General features: G+C 38.7%; 1 protein-coding gene across 2 annotated transcripts in view; it reads left to right on the top strand.

The window, feature by feature from the left end:
- LOC149158098 (Nucleic acid-binding, OB-fold-like protein) overlaps positions 1–25,937 on the top strand; it is a 181,433-nt gene that overhangs the window by 120,055 nt on the left and 35,441 nt on the right. For both annotated transcript variants that reach the window (XM_089436118.1, XM_089436117.1), the window contains one exon: positions 24,796–24,859. In XM_089436118.1, the coding sequence (XP_089292244.1) occupies positions 24,796–24,859 (64 nt within the window). The remainder of the gene's footprint in view (positions 1–24,795; positions 24,860–25,937) is intronic.

The following is a 25,937-nucleotide window of genomic DNA, read 5'->3' as shown; positions in this document are numbered from 1 at the left end:
TTCCATTGATAAGTACTTATTGTCATAATTGAAGATTAATCATAACTAAAGTACTTAACATAAACAATCTTAACTCAAGAAGCACTCATTCACCTTGCATCTCATTCTAGAGCTAGTCTTGCATCTAATAATTTACCTCCAAGCATAAGCTTGGTTGATAGAGATAATAGGACCACCTTTCTCATCTAGCTTGAGGAGCCTAGCAACTCTTTAGTGCTTATCATGGTGACCTTGCAGTCGTCAATGCCACAATCTCTGCAGTGCCGAAGTCATCGGGTGGTTAGTACCTAAGGGGAGTTATTGTTAATCAAGCCTCTGCGTGCTTCCCCTTGGCCTCTTTCTCACAATCTACTCTAGAGACTAGTTTCGAAATAGTTAAGAGGAAAGATACACCTAGAATAGACATATAATTAAAATAAACCAAGATCTTGCATCTCACCTAAGTCATAAGGATTGCATCTCATCTGACAAATGAAGTATTCATTAAGCAACAATTGTTCATTCGGTCATTTGGTCCTTAATTGATATAAAAGAAATGTGTTGACTCCATTAGGCATTGGTCTCATTAAGATTTCAATCTAATCTCTAAAAGCTTGCTAAATCAACCAAATGGCTAGGCCATTCAATCATGTCTCCCAGACTCGTTGGTTGCCAACTTTTCGTTCACCTCCTTCTTCCATAGGGACTACCCCCATAGCTTGATGTTGGAAGACAACTAGAACGGAGTGGGTGGGGATCAGAGTGACAACCCCCACCCTAAGTCGTTGTCGCATCGTCCCTGTACAATCTTGAGCGACAACAGGACCCTGGTAGCTTTATCTTTTAAGGTAAATTCTTCATTCATATTGTTGACAAGGTCCCATTCACAATTACTTGATTCTTGTTGGTTATTTGGAATGGGAATCACTTGACTCCCTAGAAAGGTGACTTCTTGACCCTCTTCTTTATTTACCTCATCCATGGGCTCCTCAGGGTTCGAATGAGCTTGACTTTCTTTTCTCTCTTGATTACTGCTAAGATTACCTTGATGGGTCCATTTATTCATGACAACATCCTTAATTTGATCAAAATCTTCAATACTTCTTGGAGGGAGGTTGGAAAACCTATACCTAGCCTCACCCTCAAGTGACAATGCAAAGAGCATCATAATGATATCATCGTCATCCTGACTAGGCATCCATAAGTTCATTCCCATATAAAATCGACCATATATTTCTTGGCATCAAGATTATTTCCATCAACTTAGGCAACCATTCATAAGGTTTAGCAATTAATAGGTGAGGAGAAACAAGAGAGGCCCTTAAGTTTAGTGCTTTAAATGAATTTAGGTGTTGAACAACATCTTTAACCACTTTTAGTTTGAGCTTTTCGTGTGTCAGGAAACAGTCAACTAAAGTGGATAAAGGAGGGATACCCTTAGGCTTGCATGATTTTTCAAGCCAACCCCCAATTTTGATCTCAATAGAGATGAGGAACTTATAAATTTGAATATCTTCATGAACGATGTTGGTCTTCAAGATATATGCCTTGAAACTAGCCACATGGTCAATTGCTGAAGATGGGTCATCATCAAACTTAGGCAAGGGTTCCTTATGATTACAATTAATGGCATTTGGGTATCCCGAAACCCATTTAATATCCAATGCTGGGTGATTTGCTGTCCAATCCCACATGGTGTTGAATATTCTATGGAGATCATATGTGGAGTCGCTAGGGTGATTGAAATTGCCTTTACAAATGCTTGCTTCACCCTACAAGCATTGACTTTGAAGTTCAATGAGGAACTAACGCTTCGTTCCTCCAATGGAGTCGCCAATAATGATATGTCAATGTGTCGTATGGGGAACAAAACACACGTCTCGTGTCCCTGACAACAACACCAAAAATGTTACCGCTCAAACTAGCAGGGGTCCTAGGAGAGGATCCTATAGAGCAACTATTAATTCGAGGGTCAACAACAGAGCGATAGCCCACTGCCACCTAAGCTAAGGCTCCATGCTCTTTACGGACTTTCACCAATGGGAGGAGACTCAATTTAAAGGGAATCACTAGATGAATGGATCATATAGCGGATAAGGAGTGATTTCAAAGGCCTATTCACAAGAGGGACTCAATTATATGGGTTTCTTGCTTGAAAAACAAGGTGATATTCTCTCTAGGAAGGGCTGAGGATTCTTGAGGCTAGGGTTTTGGATTATATGTTGTCAAGAGGTTTCCTAGACCCGAAAATCCTTATAGAGAATTGGCCTTTATGTGATCTTTGTGAAATTAGAGTTGTAAAGTTGCGGGATCACAAAAGACCAAGTGAACCCAAAATTAGGTCAAGAGCATGGAGTTGATTAACCAAGGAGGGGCTTGACCTAATTATGGAAGGGAAGAGGATCAAAGGACGAATTTTATTTTGAGGATTGAATACAATCATAGTTTTAAAACTCCGACTCCGACTCCGACTCGGCCAAGGATCGACTCCGACTCGACCGAGGATCGACTCCGACTCTGACTCCGAAACGGTAATGACTCGGCCGGCTCGATTTCAATGACTTGGTCGTTGTAAAAAATACATTAAATATTTTTTTTTTTTATAAAAAAACATAATTTTAAAGATTTTAAACATAGTTTTAAAGATTTTCATTCATGTTTCCAAACACACAGCATTATAATATAGATGGAAGACAACATATGATCAAAGTAGGCTCATGAACCAATCCATTATATCAAAATGGTACCCAATGGCAATACATAGTCAACTGTCATACATGATCAAAGACTCAAAACAAAAAACACATAACCAAGGAGGCTAGAAATGGCCTCTACAACAAAAGTAAACTGTGACCAGACTCCAGTACTAGTACTACAACTACTAGCTAGTAGCTACTGCCAGAGGAGCCAAGATCATGTCGATCAATCTCTGGATCATCATCAGAGTCAGATAGGGGGCCCCATGGCTCCTCCTCCTCATCATCATCTCCAACTGCAACTGTAGAAGTGGTACCACTAGCAGGCTGTGCAACTGCAGTAGATGCAAGCTGAGATAGAGTAGATATGCGGTTGCGCTTCTGTCGTGGCTGAGCAGAAGCACCTACAACTGGAGTCCTCGCTGGCTGTGAGACTGAGGCTGGGATTGGGATCTGCATTCAACTGAACAACATGTTCAAGTTCAATTGATGTCTCAATATCTAAATCTAAATCAAGATCCTCATCAGGATCAAACTCTACTGGACGACTCTCCACTACCCAATCTGATGTTGGATCAATGTCTTCCAACACAATGGGATATGAATCAGGTCTTTTGTTCAGAAAATGGTTTCGTCTGAGACGGAGGTTGTATTGGACATAAACTAGATCATTTAACCGTTTTTGATCCAAACGGTTTCTCTTCTTTGTGTTACTTGGGAGCAGGAGCGAAAACGGGAGTGGGAGCGACATTTTCAGAAGCTCCTCATTTGGGAGCGAATCCCAGAGGAGTTCGACAACCAATGTCACTAACATCAAGGTACATAGAGGGATTGGTGCTCTTGCTTAAATACGAGTTCCATACCCTAATACATGACAAAATTCAATGGAAACATTGCAATCCTCCAATCCTGAAATCCTGAAAAACTGATAAGTCTGCTGGATTTTGAATGAAATCTAAAATTCTACTTTCTTCATATGAAATCCAATGAGGCCGAAACCACTCTCAAACATCCTGAGTCATTTCATGGTAATGTTAAAAATTTAAGTAAAAGGATGAAAATGAAGATTAAGGAGAATGTCACTTTTACTTTAAGAATTTAACATTACCATGAAATTTGAATAGCATATCAATAGTAGAGAGCATTTGAGTGTGTTAAATAGGGTTTGGGAGGGGGAAATGGACCCCAAATAACATTTAACTAATTCATAAAACACATTGGAGTTCAAACCAATCAGCAAACACTTCAAAATGTCATTAAAAAAATGTCAAATCGTTGTTTTGATGGGGTTACAGGCCACTGGTTATGACTCGGCCGAGTCAATACAGAAACGGCCGAGTTGGCCGAGTCATGGCTGACTCGGCCTACTGAACCGTTTCCTCCACCGAGTCACATTTTTGGGCAATGAAACGGATCAACTCGGCCGTTTCCGTTTCGAATCGGCCGAATTTTAAAACTATGAATACAATGAACCAAATGAGGACACTAGCCAAGGGAAACCTAGGGCAAGAAACGGTTCTAGAGCTAGGGCTTGCTACATCTCAGGATTCCACCTTCGGAATTGCTTCAGATTTGGAGGGCCTCTAGAAGAAACCCTAACGCAGTTATGGACCAAAAACCGAGGTGTTCTGATGGCTACAATGGAATTTATGTGATGCCCTAGGTGACCTATTAAGGCTAGGCCTAGAAAGAGAAATAGGAGGCAAGAAAAATAAGCATTTAGGTGACCACAAATGGATGGATTAGTGCCTTGCCTTTGGGAGAGATGGACTCAAGCTGAATTTGTGATTTGGAGAAACTATAGTCAATCAAGGAGGCCTTTAGGCAACTTCACATGGCAATTGGAACACGAGAGTAGCTACGCAAGGACTTTATAGTTCGATGTGCAAATTTTGGTGACTTATCAAGATGTATTCATCAAAGATAATCTCCAGGAACATTTACCCATTCATACATGACACATGCAATTATACAACGCTTCAAAAGATCAGCAGTTCCACAATTTCACATAGAATAGCAGTGAATTTCAGACCTAGATAGTGAAAATTCCAACAACATTCATGTGACAAAGTAAATAACAAGAATGCACATGACAAATATCACTTACATGTACAAATGAGTATATGCAATCATCAAATTATGCTAATAATGAAGCTCCAAGAAGATAGAATCCAAACATCAAAATTCAGACATGAAACCAAACTCGTCTTCCAAAAGGGGCTACTGTTACTGCTCAAACTAGCAGAGGTCCTAAAAGGGGATCCTGGAAGGATTACTACTAGGCTAAGAGCAACAATGGAACGATAGCCCACTGTCACCTCGGCTAAGGATCCCTACTCTTTACGGATTTTCACCAATAGGAAGTGCCCTGTTATTGTAAGGATTGTTGACCCTGCCGCCTACACCTACCTACAAGTCAGTGAGAAAAGCCTTCAACCCCACAAGGTATTGTTGGTGGCAGGGAACCTAGAGAAGGGACTGTCAAACTAATCCTGACTCTCTCCGTTTGAGCTATCTCCTAAGTTAGCTTGGGGGGGGGGTCCCTAATGAAAAGTTAAGTTAAAGAAAGATGTGAGTTTCTAGGAGAATTTTTAGAGTTAAATAGATTCTCTTTAAGATTTATAAGCAAAACTGATATGAGCAATAACCATCATAAGGTAAGTATGAAATACATAAACAACCAGTGCCTTCCAAGTATTTGCTCTTTAAGAAATGAAATTGTATTTTGCTTAAAACAAAAGTAGAATGCTTCAAAAATTGAAAGAAAAGCAATCCTGAAATGGAGACAAAGATGACATGAAAGAGTCAAAATGATAATCTACAATTAGTGTACAAGAACTAAATCAAGACATTCAAGTAGAACTCCATACTTGTCTAGTTAAAACCATGCTCTAGGTAGCAAATAAAATCCTTGAAAGCACAAGATATTGATCAAGAAAAATATTTAATTTAAATTTATGTGATCGTGGTAGGCTAGAGGAAAGGAAACTCCCTCTTTCAAAATCGTTTGATGAGATGCTTGAAGCAAAGCGATTGGGTCCTTTTATTCGTGATCTTGGGAGTTAGTTCGTCTATTGGAGAGTTACCCCACGCCCAAGTAAATCCTTCAACCAAATCTAAAGATCTCTACACACTTGAAAAAAGATGTTAGCAATCATAAAGGGATTAGCTTATACAATGGAGGAGAAGACTAGAGATTTCACCAAAAATCTTCTAATGCTCCTCTTCGTAGAGTATTTCTTTAACCCAAAAAGCCATACGAGATAGCTTGCGTATGTTAATCCAAACAAGTGGCAAAATGATAACTAGTATAATCCAACATACATGTAGAATGTAAAGCACAACAATTGAAATAATTTTACCTCAAGAAATGGAAGGAGAACACCAAGACAATACTACCCCAAAGTCTTTTTATTATATGAAAATGAATATAAAATCGAGTAGAGTCTCTGTAAGCCCAATAGCTCGTTCTAAAAAAAAAATATGAGAGCTCAAGACTCATATAAATAAGAAAATGGGAGATGATCCCAAGGAAAATTCCCATGACAAGTGTAGCAATGGTGAAGGTCTCAATGCTCCAACGAATTTCCAAGTGGCTGCTTGACTGCTGTAGGTGGCAGCCTTGAATGCTTGACTGTCCATCAAATATCTTCAAATCTGCTGTGTATATTCCTTATGAGGATCAATGTATCCTCTTGCTGGCCATGTGTAGAAAGGACTGCAAAAAAGGAGGACAAGTCTCTTAAATAACTTACGTAAATTCACAGTCAACATGCCAACAAACTAATGAGTAAACCATCCTCTGCGTATCCTCCAAATCAGGCCTGCGTACACACTGAAAAATGTGCCAGCATTGATGCTCTGTATATCTTCTTGTGATTGGCTGTTAGTGGGAGACAAGAACCATCCCATGTGGCAGTTTTGTCCCCACTCAAATTTTAACAAAACTGCGAGTTAGGCATATATAAAACTCTTGTTGCGTTGGATATTCCCTTGCTGCATGGAATTCTTTAGTGGCATGTGCATAAATCTGTGTGTTATCATCAACGTATAACTGCATGTAAACTGTTGTAATGAACTGTGTGTGGCTGCCCGCATGTAACCTTAATTGCTGTGCGTATATCGTCGTGGGCTAGCAGCGTTGACTGCTGTGTTAACTCCCAAACAGATCTGCATATTTAGCTTTTTTATTAGCTGTTAGTGGGAGATAAGTGGGGACAAACTCTGACACAAGTGATAGATTTGTTCCCCACTAACCTTGTAGTCAATTTGCCATGTGGGACAATCAACTCCACTCAAACCAAACATCAAATTTATTGCTAGTAAATCTGTGAGGGATACAAGGATGTTTCGACCTGCTTACTTGGTTATTCATGAGCCTCTTTGTTGACTGCTGACTTGGCCTTAATGATTTTCCAATGTGGCTGCCATGTCATTGCTTGTCCCCCACTAACTTTAATGTGCACCAACATGTTGAAATAAATCAAACTATTTAAACTTTAGCCATATGTAATATTTCAACGTTGCCTCTTTAACTCAACATTCACCCTTTTGACTTCCTTTGACTTGCATTTGGGACTTTGACTTTGACTTTCCTCCATGTGGTGGGCCCCACATGGTTGCCACATCACCTTTGATATTCCCTTATATTTCCATGTCAGAATTTGATTTATTTTGACTTGGGAAAAATTCTAAATTTTTCCAATTATTCATTTTTTTTGAATTTTTTCCTCATTTTTGCCACTGTCATTAGGAAAATCGGCCTTTGAGGGACTATAAGTCATTTTTTGACCCCCAAAGTGGGTCCTATGATAATGTTGGGTCTCTAAGGATAAATTTCGAGTAGTCACACACCTCAGACATTTCCCAAGGCCACTTATTTACATCATTACATAGAAAATAATTAAAAATCTTGTTTTGCAGGAAATTTTTAATTATTAAAAATCCTACTTAGACCTAGCCAAATTCCACAATTTTTTTTGTGTGATCTAGTATGGTAATATACATCGACTCTAGACACTAAGATGTGTTAGGGGCTCAACTTTCAAACCGTCACCCCGGCTTTGGGGTAAAAGGTGAGTGAAAAAACTTAGAAAATTATGCGCCTCTGAAAGAGAAGGGATAATTAACCAGATAAAAAAACACTGCAAGGTGTACTCATTTGTTGATCGAGTCCCAACATCTTAGGCATGTTACAGACTCAAAAACTCATCATTACTAGTATCATTTATTACAATTCTCTGCAGGGTGTGGAATCTGGGTACAAGAAAGATGATGAGAAGATAGAAGTAGAGTTAAAACACTCTGTTGACTGATGATATCTAATGGTACAAGTGTCCTCTGGAGCATCCTTGGGCATGTAGTCTTTCATATAATCATTAGGTGTCATCCTAGTGGTCAAGAAGAATCACAAAATGGATGGACCAATGATAGGGTGATGGATGATTCTGGAAGCCTATTCAAAAGAGATGCTCAAATATGTGGCTTGCTTGTCTTGGAAGACAAGATGGAAGGCTCTCTAGGAAGGGCTTGGGGAAAACTTCTAGGGTTAGGTTTTGAGTATGTGTCTTATAAAGGAGATCCCTAAGTCTTAGAATTCTTGTAGAAAATTGGGTTCTAGGTGATCTTTAAAAAAATTAGTCTTGATAGTGCATGGGACCACACGGTACCAAATGGACCCGAGGTTTGGTCAAGGGGATAGGGTTTAGCAACCAATAATATGCTTGACCTAATTAGGGTGGGAAAGGGATCAAGGAATGAATTTTCAGTGAAAGGCAATGCAAGGATCCCAATGGGGTTTCTACCCTAGAGGAAACCAAGGGCAAGAATTGGTTCTCAAGTTAGTGCTTGCGATATCTCAAGATCCCACCGTTGGAATTTGATGAAATTTGGGGGCCTTCTTGAGGACACACCAACGCAGTTGTGGACCAAAAATCGAAGTATTTGGATGGCTAGATTGTGAGATAATTGATGCCCTAGGTGACCTAGAGGACTAGACCTGGAGAAGAGGAAAGGGGAGAAGGAAAATAGGTTTAAGGTGATCACCTTTGGGTGGACCAGTGCCTAATCCTTTGGGGAGATTGAAGTCAGGTAGAATTATGACTATGGACCTTTGAATTTTCTATGTCAAGGAGGCCTCAAAGACAACATCGCTTGGCACTAGAGCAACACCAAAAGCAACTTTAAAGACTTTATACTTCGTTTTGCAATGTAAATGGCTTGTCAAGATGAATTTCAGTAATGAAACATCTCTAGGAACATTCATTCATTATACATGAAACATTTACTATCCAGAAACAAAATTTCCACAACTTCGCATAAGAGATGCAACAAATAAGCCCTAATATAGCGAAATCCCAAAAACAATGTATGTGACAAAATTAGAAAGAAATAATAGCATTAAAATATACTTACATTTATAAGAATATATCAAACCATCTAAAAACTTGCCATCAAGAAGCTCCAAGACGTGAAAATTATCCAAACATCAAAATTCACTCCATGCTTCAAAAATTCGTCCTCGAAGAAGGATAGCGAAAATCTCTAAAGAGATACTAATTCCAAATCCAAGTGATGATGCTAAAATGAATCGTCATTACTTCTATTTATACACTTCTAATGAGTTCGATTTAGCTACTTGGGCCTGCATTAGCCTCTACAATAAAGTAATGTGCAAAGCAACTAACTTTTGGTGACAAGCCCACCAAATTAGCTCATAAATAAAAGAATAAGCCTCTCAACAGGTCGAATGATCAATAATATATGTCGTTGGGCCTTCTAAGAGGCTTGATGAAGTCCATAAGTGCCACAATGATGAATAGAACTCCCAAAAGTAGTGGATAAGGTGGCCCCTTAGTCCCCAAATAATAAACATGTGGTGCTCCCAATGGGTGTGAGGGCACACAAGTAACTTCATGGGCTTCCAAGTAGGTCGAAGACGCCTGTAGAGCATCTGTAAGGGCTCAGATGATGGTGTAAGTGATGCCACATCAACATATAAGTCCTGGTTCATCTGCCAAGTCTATGGTACAACTGTGGGGCCAACTGGACATGGTGAACCAGGTGCATCTTCCTTGTCGAATAGGTGAATCTCGAGCAATCTCTGAACATCTTTGGGGATCCATGGAGTGTTGTCTACTGCTGTGGAGGTCCATGGCTCTCAACACACACCCTACATGTGCCAATGTAGCCCTCGGGAGGGTTAGGACCCTGTATAGGGGGACCAAATCCAAAATGGATACCAGGTGCAATTCTTCATAAGTTCCAATGCGTCCCCTAGCTTCCAGTACAATAAGTCATCAAATGAAATCGAGTAGCTAGCAAAGGGAAGCCCACACTTGGGTATATAATGTATAGGAGGGAGCAATCATGATACATGAGGTGCACCAACCTTGGTTTTTCCACCCTTCTTTATATGCCTTTTGCCTTTTTGATTTTTCTTTGATTAACTACTTGGGGCTCAAGGGATAAGAGCAAGCTGTGTAAGGTATAGCAGTGGATACCTCCTTTAGGGTAGGGCGGTTCATTGGTCACCAAGGGTTGGGACCAGTGTTGATAATATCGCCAAAATATCGGCGATATTCGTAAATATCGCGATATTTATGGTGAGCCGAAATATCGCTGAGAAAATATCGCGATATTTTCGGCTCCCGAAAATATCGTGATATTTCCGAAATATCGCCGATATTTCGGCAAAATATCGCGCGACGATGCAATTTATCGTCGGGAGACAGTGAATCATTTTCATTTCTGATTGCTGGAGAAGGAAGGCGAGAGCTATGTGCTTGCTGCCAAGGAGTGTTTGAGCTTTCCATAGCTATTATCGCCACCAACAACGAAGATTTCATTGATCTAAGCTTCAAGAACAGTGAGACAATTTCATTTCTTCCATTAACACGTATGTTCAAATAAACCCCTATTTTAATGAATTTTTTGTTAGTTTTAGGATTGTTCTTGCTTGCCTATTTGCCTATAATCATTTTGCTTGATTTTTTTTTCCATTTGAAAAGATTTTCATGCCCATGAGCAAATGCAAGGGTTTTAAGTTTTTAAGCTTTCAAGTTTTCTCCATTATTGGAGAGCAAACTCCATTTTTTTGGAGTTCATAGCTGCAGAGGCTATTTATTAATTTTATTATATATTAGGGGTTCATCTCTATAAAATTTCTTCACCTTAGAAATTAGTTTCTTATTGTGCAATGTGAACAGTGAGGTAGGTTTACCGTTTGCCTATTTCTATGTATGAATTTATGAAATGATGTGCTCAATATTGGATGTTGTGTAATGCCTTCGAAGTGAAACGTATTCCTCCTCTTATTGACAGTGTTGTTTATTCATGTAGCCATGATTATCTACTTGGTGTTTCCCTTAAAGATTTCTCTGATATTCGAGAGCAAACTGCATTTTTTTTTTTAAACTTTCAAATACACCCTCTTATTGTCATTTATGGTTTTTCATTGAATTTTCAATTTTCAATTCACATTGCAAAATTGCAAATAATGTAGCAAAAAAACTGTTTTGTAAAATGATGTGGTTATTACTTATTAAGTTACTAATTCCAATTTTTTTTGGTGCCCTAGGTTTGAGTTAGCCCACTACAAAATACAAATATGCCAAAAGCCTTGGACCCATTTTGGGAGTATGGGAACCTTGATGGTGGGACAAATCGTGCATATCTTACATGCAAATTGTGTGGGACTGGGATGACAGGTGGGGTTACATGACTGAAATACCATCTTGCTAGACTCAGTGGACATGATGTTGGGATTTGTACAGTTTCTAGTCCGGAGCTTATACAAAAAGCTCTTGAGGCAATTGATGAAAAAGACAGAAAGAAGGAAGAGGCAGAAAGAAACAAAGTTGAACGTGCAGGTAGATCTTTCGGGATATCTTCTCCTGATTTTGATGTTGAGGGTAGTGGGAGGGGCTCCACAGCTGGCACTGGCACATCATCACCTGCTACTACTAGTGCGAGGTCATCATTTTTTGTTCCACGAATAGGACCTGGAGCACAACTTGGCTTAAAATCGCTTGTTAAAAAAAGGAGAAGCAAGAAGCAGATAGAGTCATGGGGAGGTGTATTTTCTGGAGCGACTTACCTCTCAGCATCACCAAAACCAATCCATTTTGGCAGCCAATGTGTGATGCTATTGCTGTTGTGGGCCCAGGGTACAAAAGTGCCACATATGAGGAGTTGCAGGGGCCAATTCTTCAAGTAGAAAAGCAGGACATCAACTCTAGATTGGCAGAGTCGAAAAAGACATGGGAAGTTACTGGATGCACAGTGATGTCTGATGGTTGGACAGATAGGAAGGGTGGGACCCTTCTAAATTTCTTGGTACATTGTCCTAAAGGTACCATGTTTATTAAATCGTTGGATGTATCAGAACATATCAAAGATGCAACAACGATATGTGAGTTGTTAGATGGGTTCATTTGTGAGATTGGTGTGCAGAATGTGGTGCAAGTCATAGTAGACAATGCAGCTAATTACGTGTCTACCGGCAAGATGCTTATGGAGAGGCATCCCACATTGTTCTGGACTCCGTGTGCAGCACATTGTCTCGATTTGTTGCTTGAGGATATGGGGAAACTCTCCTTCATCAAGGAGGCGGTTGATATGGCTAGGAGCATCCTCAAGTTTATTTATAACCATGCTTTTGTTCTTAGCCTCATGAGGAGGTTCACTAGAAACAAGGAGTTGTGGCGTCCTGCGATCACACATTTTGCCACAAACATTATTACTCTTCAGTCTTTGCTTCGATGTCAGTTCGAGTTGAAGCAAATGTTTGTGTCTGATGATTGGCGTAATTGTAGATACAACAGGACACAGGACGGGAAAGCCATTGCAAAAATGGTGTACTCTAAGACTTTTTGGCGTGGAGTAGAAGAAGCATGCGTAGTTAGTGAACCTATAGTAAAGGTTCTTAGATTGGTGGATGGGGAGAAGCCTGCAATGGCTTATTTGTATGAGGGCATGGATAGGGCCAAGGAGGCCATTTGTTCTTATTATGCAGACAAGGGTTCTGTTGGCCTTGATATGCAGATGATGTTATGGGATGTGATTGATAATCGGTGGACAGGGATGCTTCATCGACCCATTCATGCAGCGACACTCTTCCTCAACCCCGCATTTTCATACAAATGCGGCTTTGATTTTGATGGCGAGGTGATGGAAGGGCTCCATTCCTGTATTCGGAGGATGGTAGCTGATCCTGAGCTTCGTAGCAAAATCAATCGCGAGATACAGTCTTATCGAGATTGTGTTGGCCTATTTGGCTTTGATGATGCTATTAGGGAAAGGACCCTCTTCATGCCATGTAAGTGACAAGTCATCACTCATTAGAAATTAGAATTTTCAATTTAGAATTTCCTTATAATTCTATTTTTTTAAAATTCAATTATGTAACTTTTATTTGAAAGTTTAATTATGTTTTAAGTTTTTGAATTTTTTATTTCATTATTTTGTTGTAGATATTTGGTGGCGAAGCTATGGTGCAAGGGCACCAAATTTGCAGAAATTGGCCATACGAATCTTGAGTCAAACATGTAGCTCTTCAGGGTGTGAGCGCAATTGGAGTGTATTTGAGAAAATACACGCAAAAAAGCGCAACAGGTATAACTTTGAGCTCCAGCCTTCAGTTGAGCAATTACACTTATTGTAATTTTTAATTTTTAATTTATGACCTTCAAGTGTCAAGTGTCAAGAGTCAAGACTCATTACTTTTTTTGCCACTCTTACAGGTTGGAGTTCGCACGCCTCAACAGTTTGGTGTATGTGCATTATAACATCCGACTTCGAGTGAGGCAAATAGAATCACCAATGGATTTAGATGCCATTTCCTTAGACAATATTGATGTATTGTCTCAGTGGAGGGTGGAGTCCGAGGAGCCCATCTTGGAGGAGTCACCTTCATGGTTAGAGCCAGTGGCAGATGATCCATTCGAACAGGGGCAGCAAGAGGAGGACTCGGAGGAGCAGCAGCACTCAGAGGAGTAGGAGGAAGAGGAGGAGGACATTGCGGCAACATCAACATCAACACCATCTGCGATAGATATAGGAGAGCATAACCCCATACCTAGCACTCATTATTTGACATTAGGTGCAGAGGCAGGGTCAGGGCCTTCTACTACTAGGGGCAGGCCTGACAAACAACCCATCATGTTTTCCTGTAAAAGGGGGAGAGGGCTGTGATTTCAGATAGATAGCAGCTAGCCTTCTAGTTTTATTTGTTATGCTACATATAACTCATGATGATGAGATACTTTTATATATGTGATGTTATTTTGTATTGGTTCTCCACATTTGAGTCCTTGAATGGACAATTATCAGGGATCAACAGGATTTGGTATTGCCTTTGATGTATCATTTCTATTTGACATCATATATATCAGTGCTTTCTTCATATTTATGTGCCAATGTGTTTATTTCATGTTGTTATTGCTTTATATGTTTAAAAATTTGAAAAAAAATGAATAGATTATGCATTTTTTATGCTTGTCGATATTTTTGCCGATAAGATATTTTCTGGACCCTCGCCGATATTTTCCCGATACCGATATTTTCAACACTAGTTGGGACAATCATGGGTTCCTAAATGATAAAGGAGGTTCATCTAGGGCCTGTAGGAACTAGGGTGATGGCCATGATAATGGGGTAGAGCTCATGTATTGGTCTTTGCCCATGTGCTAAATATGTTTGTCTCGACCATCTTTTGCATTTTGTGGTACATTTTCCTGTTGAATGTGGCCAATTATGCTTTTACCTTTCTTTTCGGCTGCATAAACCTTCACGACATTGTTCCAAGCCCGACCCAAGGTGTGGGCAAGGGGAAGGGGAAGGCTAACCGTATGTGGACCCAGGTGGGAGGAATGATGAATGGGGTTATAATGAGTGGAAGGGGAGTGATATATGTGGATGTAAGAACAGGAGCACGCAACCAAAATTAGGGTTTCCCATGAAGTACCATCTTTAAAGCCCAAATGACAGTAAAGAGATCCCATGGGACTAGGGTCCAAGGTTAACATCCAAAAGAGGTTTAGGGGAAAAGAGCACAAACCTAGCCCACTCTTTCCGCCGAACCCCCCATTAATCCATGTCCAAAAGTTTCCATGATTAGGAAGCTACAATACTCAATTACTAAATGACAAGGCATGCCTTCAGGGTTGGGAGGCCCACCTTTAAAAATACGACCATGACAGATGGGTGAGGGACCACATCCCTGGCTTAGATGGCGGAGAAATGGAACAACGAGTTAGTTGGTGGTTGCAAGGGGTTGCTGGCTGCTGACTGAGGACCATCTTCTAGATTTTTTTCTAGGGATATCACCCACAAAGTGGTGGGTAACAACTACCAAATCCAAATCCAAATGATGATGAGATAAATGAATCACCTCTCATATATTTATACCATTTCTAATGAGTTCGATTTGCCTAATTGTCATAATTAAGCCCCAAATAATAAAATAATGTGCAATAATAACATCCCTTGGTGACAAGCCCACCAAGATAGCTCAATAACATAAAAATAAGCCTCTCAAGAGGGTAGAATGATCAATAACATGAGTCGTTGGGTCTTTGAGGCCTAATCAAGTCCAAAGTGTGTCATGGTGAGAAAACGGGCTCCAAACATAGTGGACAAGGGGTTGGCCCCTTGTTTTCCAAGTAAGTCATTGTGGTACTCCCAAGTGGGTGTAGGGGCACAAGGACATCCTCATGGGTCTCCAAGTGGATCGATAATGCCTGTAAACCATCTGTAAGGGCCAGGGTGATGACATAAGCCTTCCCTTTGTCTCCTGCAGTAGGACATAACCTCATATGGACTTTGGAACATCTGCCACGTGTATGGTGCAAGTGTGGAGCCGGATGGGCATGGTGAACTAGGTGCATCATCCTCATCCAAAAGGTAGAACACAAGCAATCAATGAGTGGTGCTGGGGATCCATGAAGTATTCTTTACTATGATGGAGGCCCATGGCTCTAAATGCTCACCCTACAAGTGCCAATGTGGCCCTCTGGAGGGCTAGGACCTCATATAGGGAGACCAAACCCCAAATGGAGACCCACCTGCAATCCTGCATAAGATCCACAATGCGTCCCCTTGCCCTCCAATCCAACAAATCATTAGAATAATTAAGTAAAAGAGCTTACAAGTTATGGAATCAATGGGGCACTTAATGGTGACATACCATTCTATAGTGGGCTTTGGCATGTACAAGTGTCTTCAAGCTCAATAAAGGGGGTTAATCAAGGACCCTATTAGGGGGTTTCAACCTTTAAAGAGGGTGACATGTCCATGGTACATCCATCAAGTTGTAGGTGGCAAATTATATAGTTACGGAACAGAGTGGGAATCAGGGGAATCCTCCAAGCCACATGCCATGGTACAAGGTGTTATCACTCAGGTTGTTCCCTGCCTCCAGAAGGGAATACGACCGAGGTAACCACTAACCAGTCTTTTAGCTGCAGATTCTAGCCAATCTGAAACCAGAGAGGGCTTTATGTTGACGACCTCTTTCTAACTGGTGCAGACCCTCTCATTCACGAATGTAAGAGGGAGCTGACTTCTGAGTTCGAGATGAAAGACCTAGGACTTATGCACTATTTCCTAGGACCGGAAGTCTGGCAGAAACCAGGGGAGATTTTCCTATCTCAAGGAAAATATGTGGTGAAAATATTGGAGAGATTCAGCATGGTGGACTGCAAGCTCGTAACTACCCTGATGGAGCTTGACTTCAAGAAGTTAAGCGGTAGTGCTGCTGGACCTATTTTATGAAATGCTACCGAGTATCGTCAACTCGTCAGAGCATTAATGTTCTTGGTGAACTCCCGTCCAGATATATGCTTTGCAGTCAACACATTGAGTCAACATATGGTTGAGCCTCACCACTCACATTGGATTGGTGCCAAGAATCTGTTGAGATATCTTTGTGGCACAATCACTCATGGGTTGAGATACACTGCCGGAGATGTGAGACTACTTGGGTATACTGATGCTGATTGGGCAGGCAGTGTGGTGGACTGAAAGAGCACTTCCGGGTGCTGTTTCTCTTTGGGATCTGCCTCGATATCCTGGATGAGCAGGAAGCAGAAGTCGGTGGCTTTGAGCACCGTCGAGGTAGAGTACATTGCTGCTAGCATGGCCTCCTGTGAGGCAGTCTGGTTGCGAAAGCTCTTCAGTGAGCTGTTTGGATTTACATTGGATACCACCGTGATTCTGTGTGACAACCAAAGCGGGATTCGTTTATCAGAGAATCCCGTATTTCATGATCGCTCCAAGCATATCGATATCAGGTATCACTATATTCGAGATATGGTGCAACGAGGAGCAATAAGGCTCCAACATATCGGTACAAATGAACATGTCACCGACATTTTGACAAAGCCCCTAGGAAAGGTCAAATTCTTGACTTTCCAAGAACGACTTGGGGTCGTTCAGAGACCCTTTTATGAGGGTTGGGTGCACAGGGAAGATTTCGGCCTTCTCACTTGATAGGCTGCTATAACACCTTCCAACTTCAGATCTGAGGGTTGATATCAGAAGACAAAGCTTGATTGGGAAAAGCCCTTGATGCCAAATAAACTGCTACAGGAGTATAAAGGGGCTTCAGATCTGATCGATCTCCTTTCTGTCAGAGACTTGGCACCCAATTTCTTCAACAATACCACTCGGCCTTCAAAATCTGATTGGAATCTCTGATTATCAGCTCCACTGAAACAGGCTTCAAACAATAAATCTTGGCTTGATGTTGTCAAAAACCCAACTCGGCCCCTTCACATGAGCTGCCATAGGTCTGCTATCAAACTTGACTTCTTTGGACAAGCTGCTACATGTATCAAACTATCACTTCCGGATTTGTTAGATGAGCAAGCTAGTGGCTCCTCCGATGGTAGTTCAATCCCTTTTTATGACAGGCTTGGCATCAATATCCTTCACCCAATTACTGCTAAATTTTGTGAAGTGACAAATTGGAGGATTTGTGTTATCATACCCTTCACATAGTGGCAGAGACAGGAGAGTTTTTAAACATTTCGATGCTTCCTTTAGAAATAAAATGCAGCAGCCCAATAAATAATAATTCTGGAACATATCACAGGCACTCGACTTTCCAGGGAAAGACAATAATTCGGCTCCCCTAATCCCTTACATAAAAATCTCAGCCTTAACTGCTCAAACTGATTTGGCTGCCCTCATGCTAATTTTCTCACCTCTTATGTGGAAGCTTGAAGTTTATGACACTTAAATGCTTGCTTGGCTGGGATATGGCTTTTGCTCTCCTTGGTGCCAAATTTGAAACTCGGCCCTTAGGAATTTGGCTTGGGAAATTTGGCCCAGCTGCTAGAAGAGAAATACACCCTCTTGATGTAACTTTACCACTTTCTTGATGTAACTTTATCACTGAATTTCTTCCTCTTGCAAAATAAATTAATTTCTGGAATGAACAATGTTTGTTCTTCAAGTTAAATACTCCTGAAAATTTGGAATATGCAGATCTCCATTTAGGATACAAAAATATATATTAAAAAGTATGAATGAGAATGATGATACAATTGAGAGTGGAGGGCCTGCTTATATACCAAGAAGGTGTCCCTTTATGAACGGTTATGTCTTGTTAGACATGCCTCTTTGTTTAACCAATTATTACTTATTTACATATTATTATGTTCAGTGATGATAATATCGGCGAGATATCGCCGAATATCGGAAATATCGCGATACTTTTGGCGAGCCAAAATATTGTTGAGAAAATATCGTGATATTTTGGCTCCCGAAAATATCGTGATATTTCCGAGATATCGCCGATAGCTCGACAATATCTCAGCAAAATATCGCGCGACGATATACAATATCGTTGGGCAGGCTAGGCCGCAGCTAGAAAAAGGGAAATTTGTCTTTTTTTCTTCATTTCTGTTTCTGAGTGTTGGAGAAGGGAAGGGGAAGAGTTTTGTGGTGGTTGTCAAGGAAGGATTGAGGATCAAACAATGATTATCACCACCAAGTAAGATTTTTTTGTGGGTCAAAGATTGAAGAACAGTGAGACAAACTTCATTTCTTCCATTAACAGGTATGTTCTTAAAAAGCCCTATGTTAATGATTTTTTCATAGATTTAGGGTTATGCTTACTTGCCTCTTTGCCTACCAACATTTTGTTTCTTTGTTTTTTTTTCTATTTGCTATGATTTTCATGCCCATGAGCCAATGCAAGGGTTTTCTCCATATTTGGACAGCAAGCTTCATTTTTTTTTTTCAACTTTCTTATGCACCCTCTTATTACCATTTTTCATTCACATTGCAAAATGCAAATAATGTAGTAAATTTTTTTTTGAGGTGGTTATTACTAATTATTTTTTGTGTTGGGGGGTTTAATGCCAATTTTTTGTTTTTTTTTGTGCCCTAGGTTTGAATTAGTTCACTACAAATGTCAAATATGCCAAAAGCCTTGGACCCATTTTGGGAGTATGGAGAGCTTGTTGGTGGGGAAAACCAGGCATATATATCATGCAAATTATGTGGGACCAAGATGTCAAGAGGGGTTACGCGATTGAAATACCATTTGGCTAGTAGCCTTGCACATGATGCAGATGTAATGCCTTGTATGGTTTCTAGTGCAGAGGTTATACAAAAAGCTCTTGAAGCAATTGCTGGATAAGACAGAAAGATCGCTGCTAGGGAGAGGGCATTGCTCTTAGATACATAGCTGCTAGTTTTATTCGTTTTGCTACATATAACTTTATAACTCATGATGATGAGATACTTTTATATATGTGATGTTATTTTGTATTGGTTCTCCACATTTGAGTCCCTGATTGGACAATTATCAGGGATCAACAGGATTTGGTATCGCCTTTGAACTTTGATGTGTCATTTCTATTTGACATCATATATATCAGTGCTTTCTTCATATTTATGTGCCAATGTGTTTAGTTCATGTTGTTATTGCATTATATGTTTAAAAATCTGAAAAAAATGAATATATTATGCATTTTTTATGCTTGCCGATATTTTTGCTGATATTGCCGATAAGATGTTTTCTGGACCCTCGCCGATATTTTGCCGATATCAATATTATCAACACTGATTATGTTTATTATTTATTATCTATAGTTATTACTTTTACATAATTATATTCATAACAATTTCTTCAAACTTGTGCAATAAACCCCAATGGAAGATCTGAAATGATCTTCCCAAGAGCTAACTAGGGTGGCACTCAGATTCCACCGAAGATAGCTTTGGGTTTCGCTTGAGAGTATTTGAAACCCGCTTGAACTTCCTTTCAAATGTTAAATAGAAATGATAATATAAGATCCTTTGCAATTAAGTCTCTCTTCTATTTATAATTCTCCATTGAGCCTCGTTTTAGCTTCTAGATTCTCCTTTTCCCCTATTAGCTTATTGGTGGGGCCCATTTTCCACTAGGAGACTTTTGCCACCATTTTGAATAAAATAATCATTTGCCTCCTTTCTCAATAAAATATTATTTTGCTGCCATTTTCCAATAAAATAATAATTTTCCTCCACCCCCCCATAAATTATTAATTTGCTGCCATTCTTCATTAAAATAATGATTTATTCTCTCACTAAATAATATATCTCCTTTTTGATATTTCCAAAACTACACTCCTAAGTGATTTTTATGTTGAAATTTGATGACTAAAAAAAAGTTTCCTGCAATCCCAACTGGATTTTAATTTCACCTTATCACTCCCGTTTAGTTAAATGCCTTTTCCCATAAACGTACATTCAACATATAGAATTCTGGAAATGAAATTTTCAAATTAAAAGTTAAAACACATGGGACTGTAAACACATGCTGAAAATAAATATGGACATAACCAGACCAACAACACATAAAAATACACAGATTTTTGGTCAACTTGGACCTAGGCAAAACCCCTTCAATATTCTCTGGGGAAAACCTGTTAGAGAGCTCTTCAAATTTATTTATCTTTCAAGTTCAGGAAAAATACATTTGCAAACAAAACAAAACAACAAAATACAACTTATCTCTTCAGCCCAAAATTCCTTGGAAACCGTGCCCACTTTGCCTCGATTTCCGTGCCCACTTGAAGATGAAAATATGTACTGTACGGATACGACTGTATTGTATGGACTTCGTATGGATTGTATGGATTTCTGTACCGCTGTACATACTGTACGATTTTTTTTTTCAAAACCCTCCCTCGAACGACGTGCAGCTCACAACATTCAATGCTGTTTGTATAGCACCTTTTGTCGTCTTCTATGCCTTGGTTTCCATGCCTAGCTTTGCCCAAAAATCACTCCTTCAGCTTGCTGCAACAAATCTCTCGTTCAAAACATTACTCTAGCTCTCAGCCTCCTTTCTCCAATCTGTTCATGAAGAATGAATACATTCTCTCTTTTCTTTTCGCCCTTTTGTTTCCCTAAATGACTTTTGGGCAACCTTAAGATCTAATGGCTCAGATTCATTTAGATCAAGGGATGAGAATAACTGTGCATTTAATTCTTACTTTCTGTTTTTTTAACTTACGCATTAAATAAAGTACCCACATTGTACTTTATGTCTAAAGTCACTTTTCACTTTATAATTTAACATTGACTTTACTACTTATAAAGTCATTTTCACTTTATAAAGTCACACTTAGGAAAATAACTATTTTGGACACTTTTCCCTAGGTAGAGATAACCCATGGGAAACCACTTGTCCAAGGAACATTAAAAATCAACACTCCCTCTTATCGAGGAAAGTGTTTCTCACCACACCCATTTTGTCCCTGAAATGGACATTCTTGCCTCTTGGTAAGGACTTCGTGAGAACATCGACCACCTGCTCATCTGTTGATATATACTCCAGCTTCACTGCCCCCTTTTGAACATAGTCCTTGATGAAATGATATCTGATGTCAATGTGTTTTGACCTGTCATGAAACACTGGATTCTTCGTGACTTTAATGCAACTCTGATTATGAGAGTGAATAACCGTCGGTCTCAACTCCTAATCAAATAGGTCATACAACAACTTGCGAAGCCAAATGGCCTCACAACTAGCTTGAAAATAATTTGTTGTTGTAAAACCCTTATATGATCTCCCCACAAAGTTTCTATTGCTCTAATACCATGTTAATTCTCTAATACTAGATCGGATTTATTTATACCTCAACAATTATTTGATACCTAGAAATTATATACTCAATAATATCTGAAAATCACTGGAAAATAAAATCACTGGTATTTTAACTTTCAGAAACTAAATTTGCTGTGGAAATAAAACACGGTAATCAATCAGTCACACCACAACATAGATTTTTGCCCAAAACTATTTTCGTTCACTTTATATTAGAGTTACATTTTATTGTTATCGACAATTTATTGCCGAGGTTCCAAAATTTAAATTATCAGCAATATCGGAAAATATCAGGAAACTTATAAAAATACAAAAAAAATAATTTTTTTCTCAATGTTTTCACTTCTAAAACAACATCAACATCAAACAAACACATTGCTACATAAATATGAAAATAAAATCGATATATAAGATGTATAAGATGTCAAGTGATACATCAGACTTCGATATCAAAATATGATATTTGTGCTGACTCATAGGATCTAATAAAATGATACAAAATCATATCAAAACAAAAATAAATGTATCTCATGAGATGAGTCATGGCAATGAAAACAACAAATTTCACCTTGTCTACTTGATGGAAAATGGTCACAACATCTTCAATTGGATCAAAACATTGGTCGATTAAAGAATACATTAAATATTCAAATTTTGAAAAAAACATTTAATTCATGTGCATTTATATGCAAAATTCATCATATAGCAAGGGTGCATATAACCAAAATATTGTCTAGTGTGAGCCATCTTTGAATAAAAAAGATCAATAGAGAGGCTCTAAATGGCCTCTGAAATCCAAAGAAAATCATTCTACAACAAATAGCGACATAACATCAAAACCATTGCCTATATTGGGATTCTCCTCATCAAGATCACCCTTTGAGCATTGAAATGAGATAGAAAAAACTTAGCATCTTAATCATTGATTTTGCTTATGAAGTGTACACTTTTATTAGGGTCATGAATAATTGAGTTAAGTGTACATTAATACTACAGTCATGAAGGAGGAGCTCAACAGTCAATGCCACCAATATTGAGGTTAACAGAGGGTTTGGTGATGTTGATTAAATGTTAGTTCCATATCCTCGTACATCGCAGAATGTAATAGAAACATTGCAATCTTGCCAATCTTGAAGTTCTGAAAACTTTTAAGTCTATTGGATTTTGAGTGGGATCTAAAATTCTACTTTCTCCATATGAAATCCAATGAGGTCAAAACCACTCTAACATTTTCCTTTATCTTCCATTTTCATCCATTTACTTTAAGAATTTAATATTACCATTGATTCCTAGTAATGTATCTCATGAGATGAACCATGGGAAATGAAAACAATAGATTTCCCCTTGTTTGCTTGATGGAAATAGTCAGAGTATCCTCACAACTCAATCCCCTAATTCATTTTTAAAAAAATTAGGGTCAAAAGAAAAAAAAGCCTGTTAGTAAGTTGAAATTGACAGAGCAGGGCGATAATTTCGAAATGATCATGGTAATTACCTAATTTATTGCAATAATTTCAATTGAGGCAATTTATCGCAATAAATACCAACGATAATATCGGCAATGTGGTTTTCGGCGATAATATCGTGATAATTCCGATATTATCGCCATATCTGCAACACTGCTTGATATTACTCAAGAAAATTAGGGCCTAGACCTTGCTGGAACTTTAAAATCGGCTTCAAGGAATTCGGTCCACTCAAAATTGGCTCTCTTGGAAGATTTTGGCCTTGGGGAATTCAGCCTCTCCCACTAGCAAACTTGACCCCTTCTCACCTTTTCTGGCCTCCACACACTTTAGAAAATTGGCCCTTGGATAATTCGGCCTTCCTCCAAAACTCAGCCCTCCTCAGCGATTCGACCTCTCTTCTAGGCTCGACGTCCCTTAAATTTGCTCCTGAAATTTCCTTGTTGCAATCCTTTTCCCTTCTCTTTAGTTCTGGAGTCTCTAACTCCTAGAGAAAATCGCTCTCTCAACAATAGCATTGTAATGTGTCTTCATCCTCTCTCATAGGTTTTATTTATAATTTCTCCATGGGCCAAATCCCTAATCTCCAAAGTGATTGAGGGCTAGGATTAAATCCCAACCTTCTTAGATCAACAGTGGAGATTAGATCTAAGTCACTTAAATAATTAATTATTTATCCTTAGAAAAACATTAGCCCAAAGTCAACATTAATTAAATAATTAATCAATGTACTTTTTCCTAAGTTAAAACTTAGGAAGGAGATCATATTAGTTGCTCCTCTCAAACAACCACCTAAAGAGGACTTCTTCTCCTGCATGCTAGACACAAGCCTATGCAGAAGACCTTTTGAAGCTACAAACTCAACATGTTGCACCATGATTACAGGATAATTTCCCCCTGTACGGAGGATTTATTGCACACCCACTCCTAATTTCTGATAGTATTATGTTTGTTATTCTGTTGCAGCAAACTAAATTTGTATTCTTTTTAAAATTGACCAGACCATTCAGTTTTGAACCTGCAAAGCAGGAATTTATTAACTTTAGTCATTTCATACTTTTATTTGCACGATAATTTCTTAGGCTAAAAGTCTTACTGTGATTCAAACCGAGTCCCTGTTAGTGCATGCATAAATTCATATTGCCAGGTCCAGGTATTTTGGATAATTTTAATGTTGTTTTCCATTCTGATAGCTAAAGTATCACATCTTTCATTAAAAATTATTGCTTTAGTGCAGTTTACAAAGATGGAAGAATTCATAACTAAAATGTAAACGTTCTACTGATTTGGGATTCATTTGAAGCTTATCCCTATGTAATGGCCTTTTATGCTATGTTTATAACTTTTGAATGCTAGCATGGGGAACTATTGAAGCTTTGTCATGAGATTATAGTAAACAAAATGAACAATGATATGATATACAAATTCATCCAGGTCCATCTCAGGTTTCCGTTTATTACTCCATTACTTATTCCTTCTCTCTTGCTAAAGAGATTACTGATACTTGTGTTATAATTGATTGTTTTCCTCTAATTTTCTGCTATAACAGGCAAGAAGGAAAGCCAGAAGAAGTCTTGAATCCAAAGAAGAAACAGTTGGAGAAGATTACACCGGTAAATATGTTTTTTTTTTTTTTTACAGAAACAACATTTTATGCATGCCAATTTTCAGAATTCCATGCTTCTGCTTAGCATATATAAATATGAATTAAATTTTTAAGTTGATTGGTTGATTGCCAAGTTCTTTTCCTCTGTTTCGCCTAATGAAAGCATCTTTCCTTTTACTAAAATTACCAATGTATCTATTCATGTTTCAGATAACTTTTAAGATTTACTTGCAATTGAAAGCCTGCATCTGCAGAGAATTATAATACAGCATATACCATGGAGTATTGTTCTCAATCTGCAAATAGAATAGCTGGAGTATGTTCATTTATACATTTCAGTCCCATTCATATGGTTGTGTTATCACCAAGAAGTACCTTTATGATAAGAGCCTAAACGTGTCTGGATAACTCTAGGAAAAGAACCAGTATCGCCTTGCTCAATTTCTCTTGCTTTGTGTTGGTGCTTTGTCAACTACAGGGAGGAGATCTTTAGGTAATTTATGGTTTCCAGTGTTATTGGAACTGGACCGGAACCAGTGGAACTGGCTGGTCTGACCGGTTTCAGGTTTAAACCTGTCCAGTTCCAGGTCTGGAACTGGAAATGGCTGGTTCAGTACCAAACCAACTTTTTTTTCACTGAATTGGCCGGTTTTGTAACGAACTGGCTGGTTTTGTACAATTTGACCAAATATGTTCCAAACACAATTTATTTTTAATTTTTAAATAAACAAGAAATTTTGAGTGGGGCAGCCTTATATTCATGCCTATGGCTCTATTATTGCTATGTAATTCATGGTAATGTTAAATTCTTAAAGTAAAAGTGGTAATGTTAAATTATTAAATTAAAAGTGGCATTTTTCTTTATCTGAAAAATGCCACTTTTAATTTAATAATTTAACATTACTACTCACTTAAATTTTTAACATTAACATGAAATGATTCATGGTGTTTAAGAGTGGTTCCTACCTCATTGGATTTCAAATGTAGAAAGTAGAATTTTAGATTTCGCTCAAAATCTAGCAGACTTAACTGTTTTTCAAGATTTCAGGATTGGGGGGATTGCAATGTTTCCATTGGATTGTCAT

Source organism: Pinus tabuliformis, chromosome 5_2 (assembly GCF_031772625.1).
Source record: "Pinus tabuliformis cultivar Carrire ecotype Pingquan chromosome 5_2, CPIR1, whole genome shotgun sequence".
Classification (NCBI taxonomy): domain Eukaryota; kingdom Viridiplantae; phylum Streptophyta; class Pinopsida; order Pinales; family Pinaceae; genus Pinus; species Pinus tabuliformis.
The sequence above is the reverse complement of the archived record's forward strand: the minus strand, read 5'-3'. Positions and strand labels throughout refer to the sequence as shown.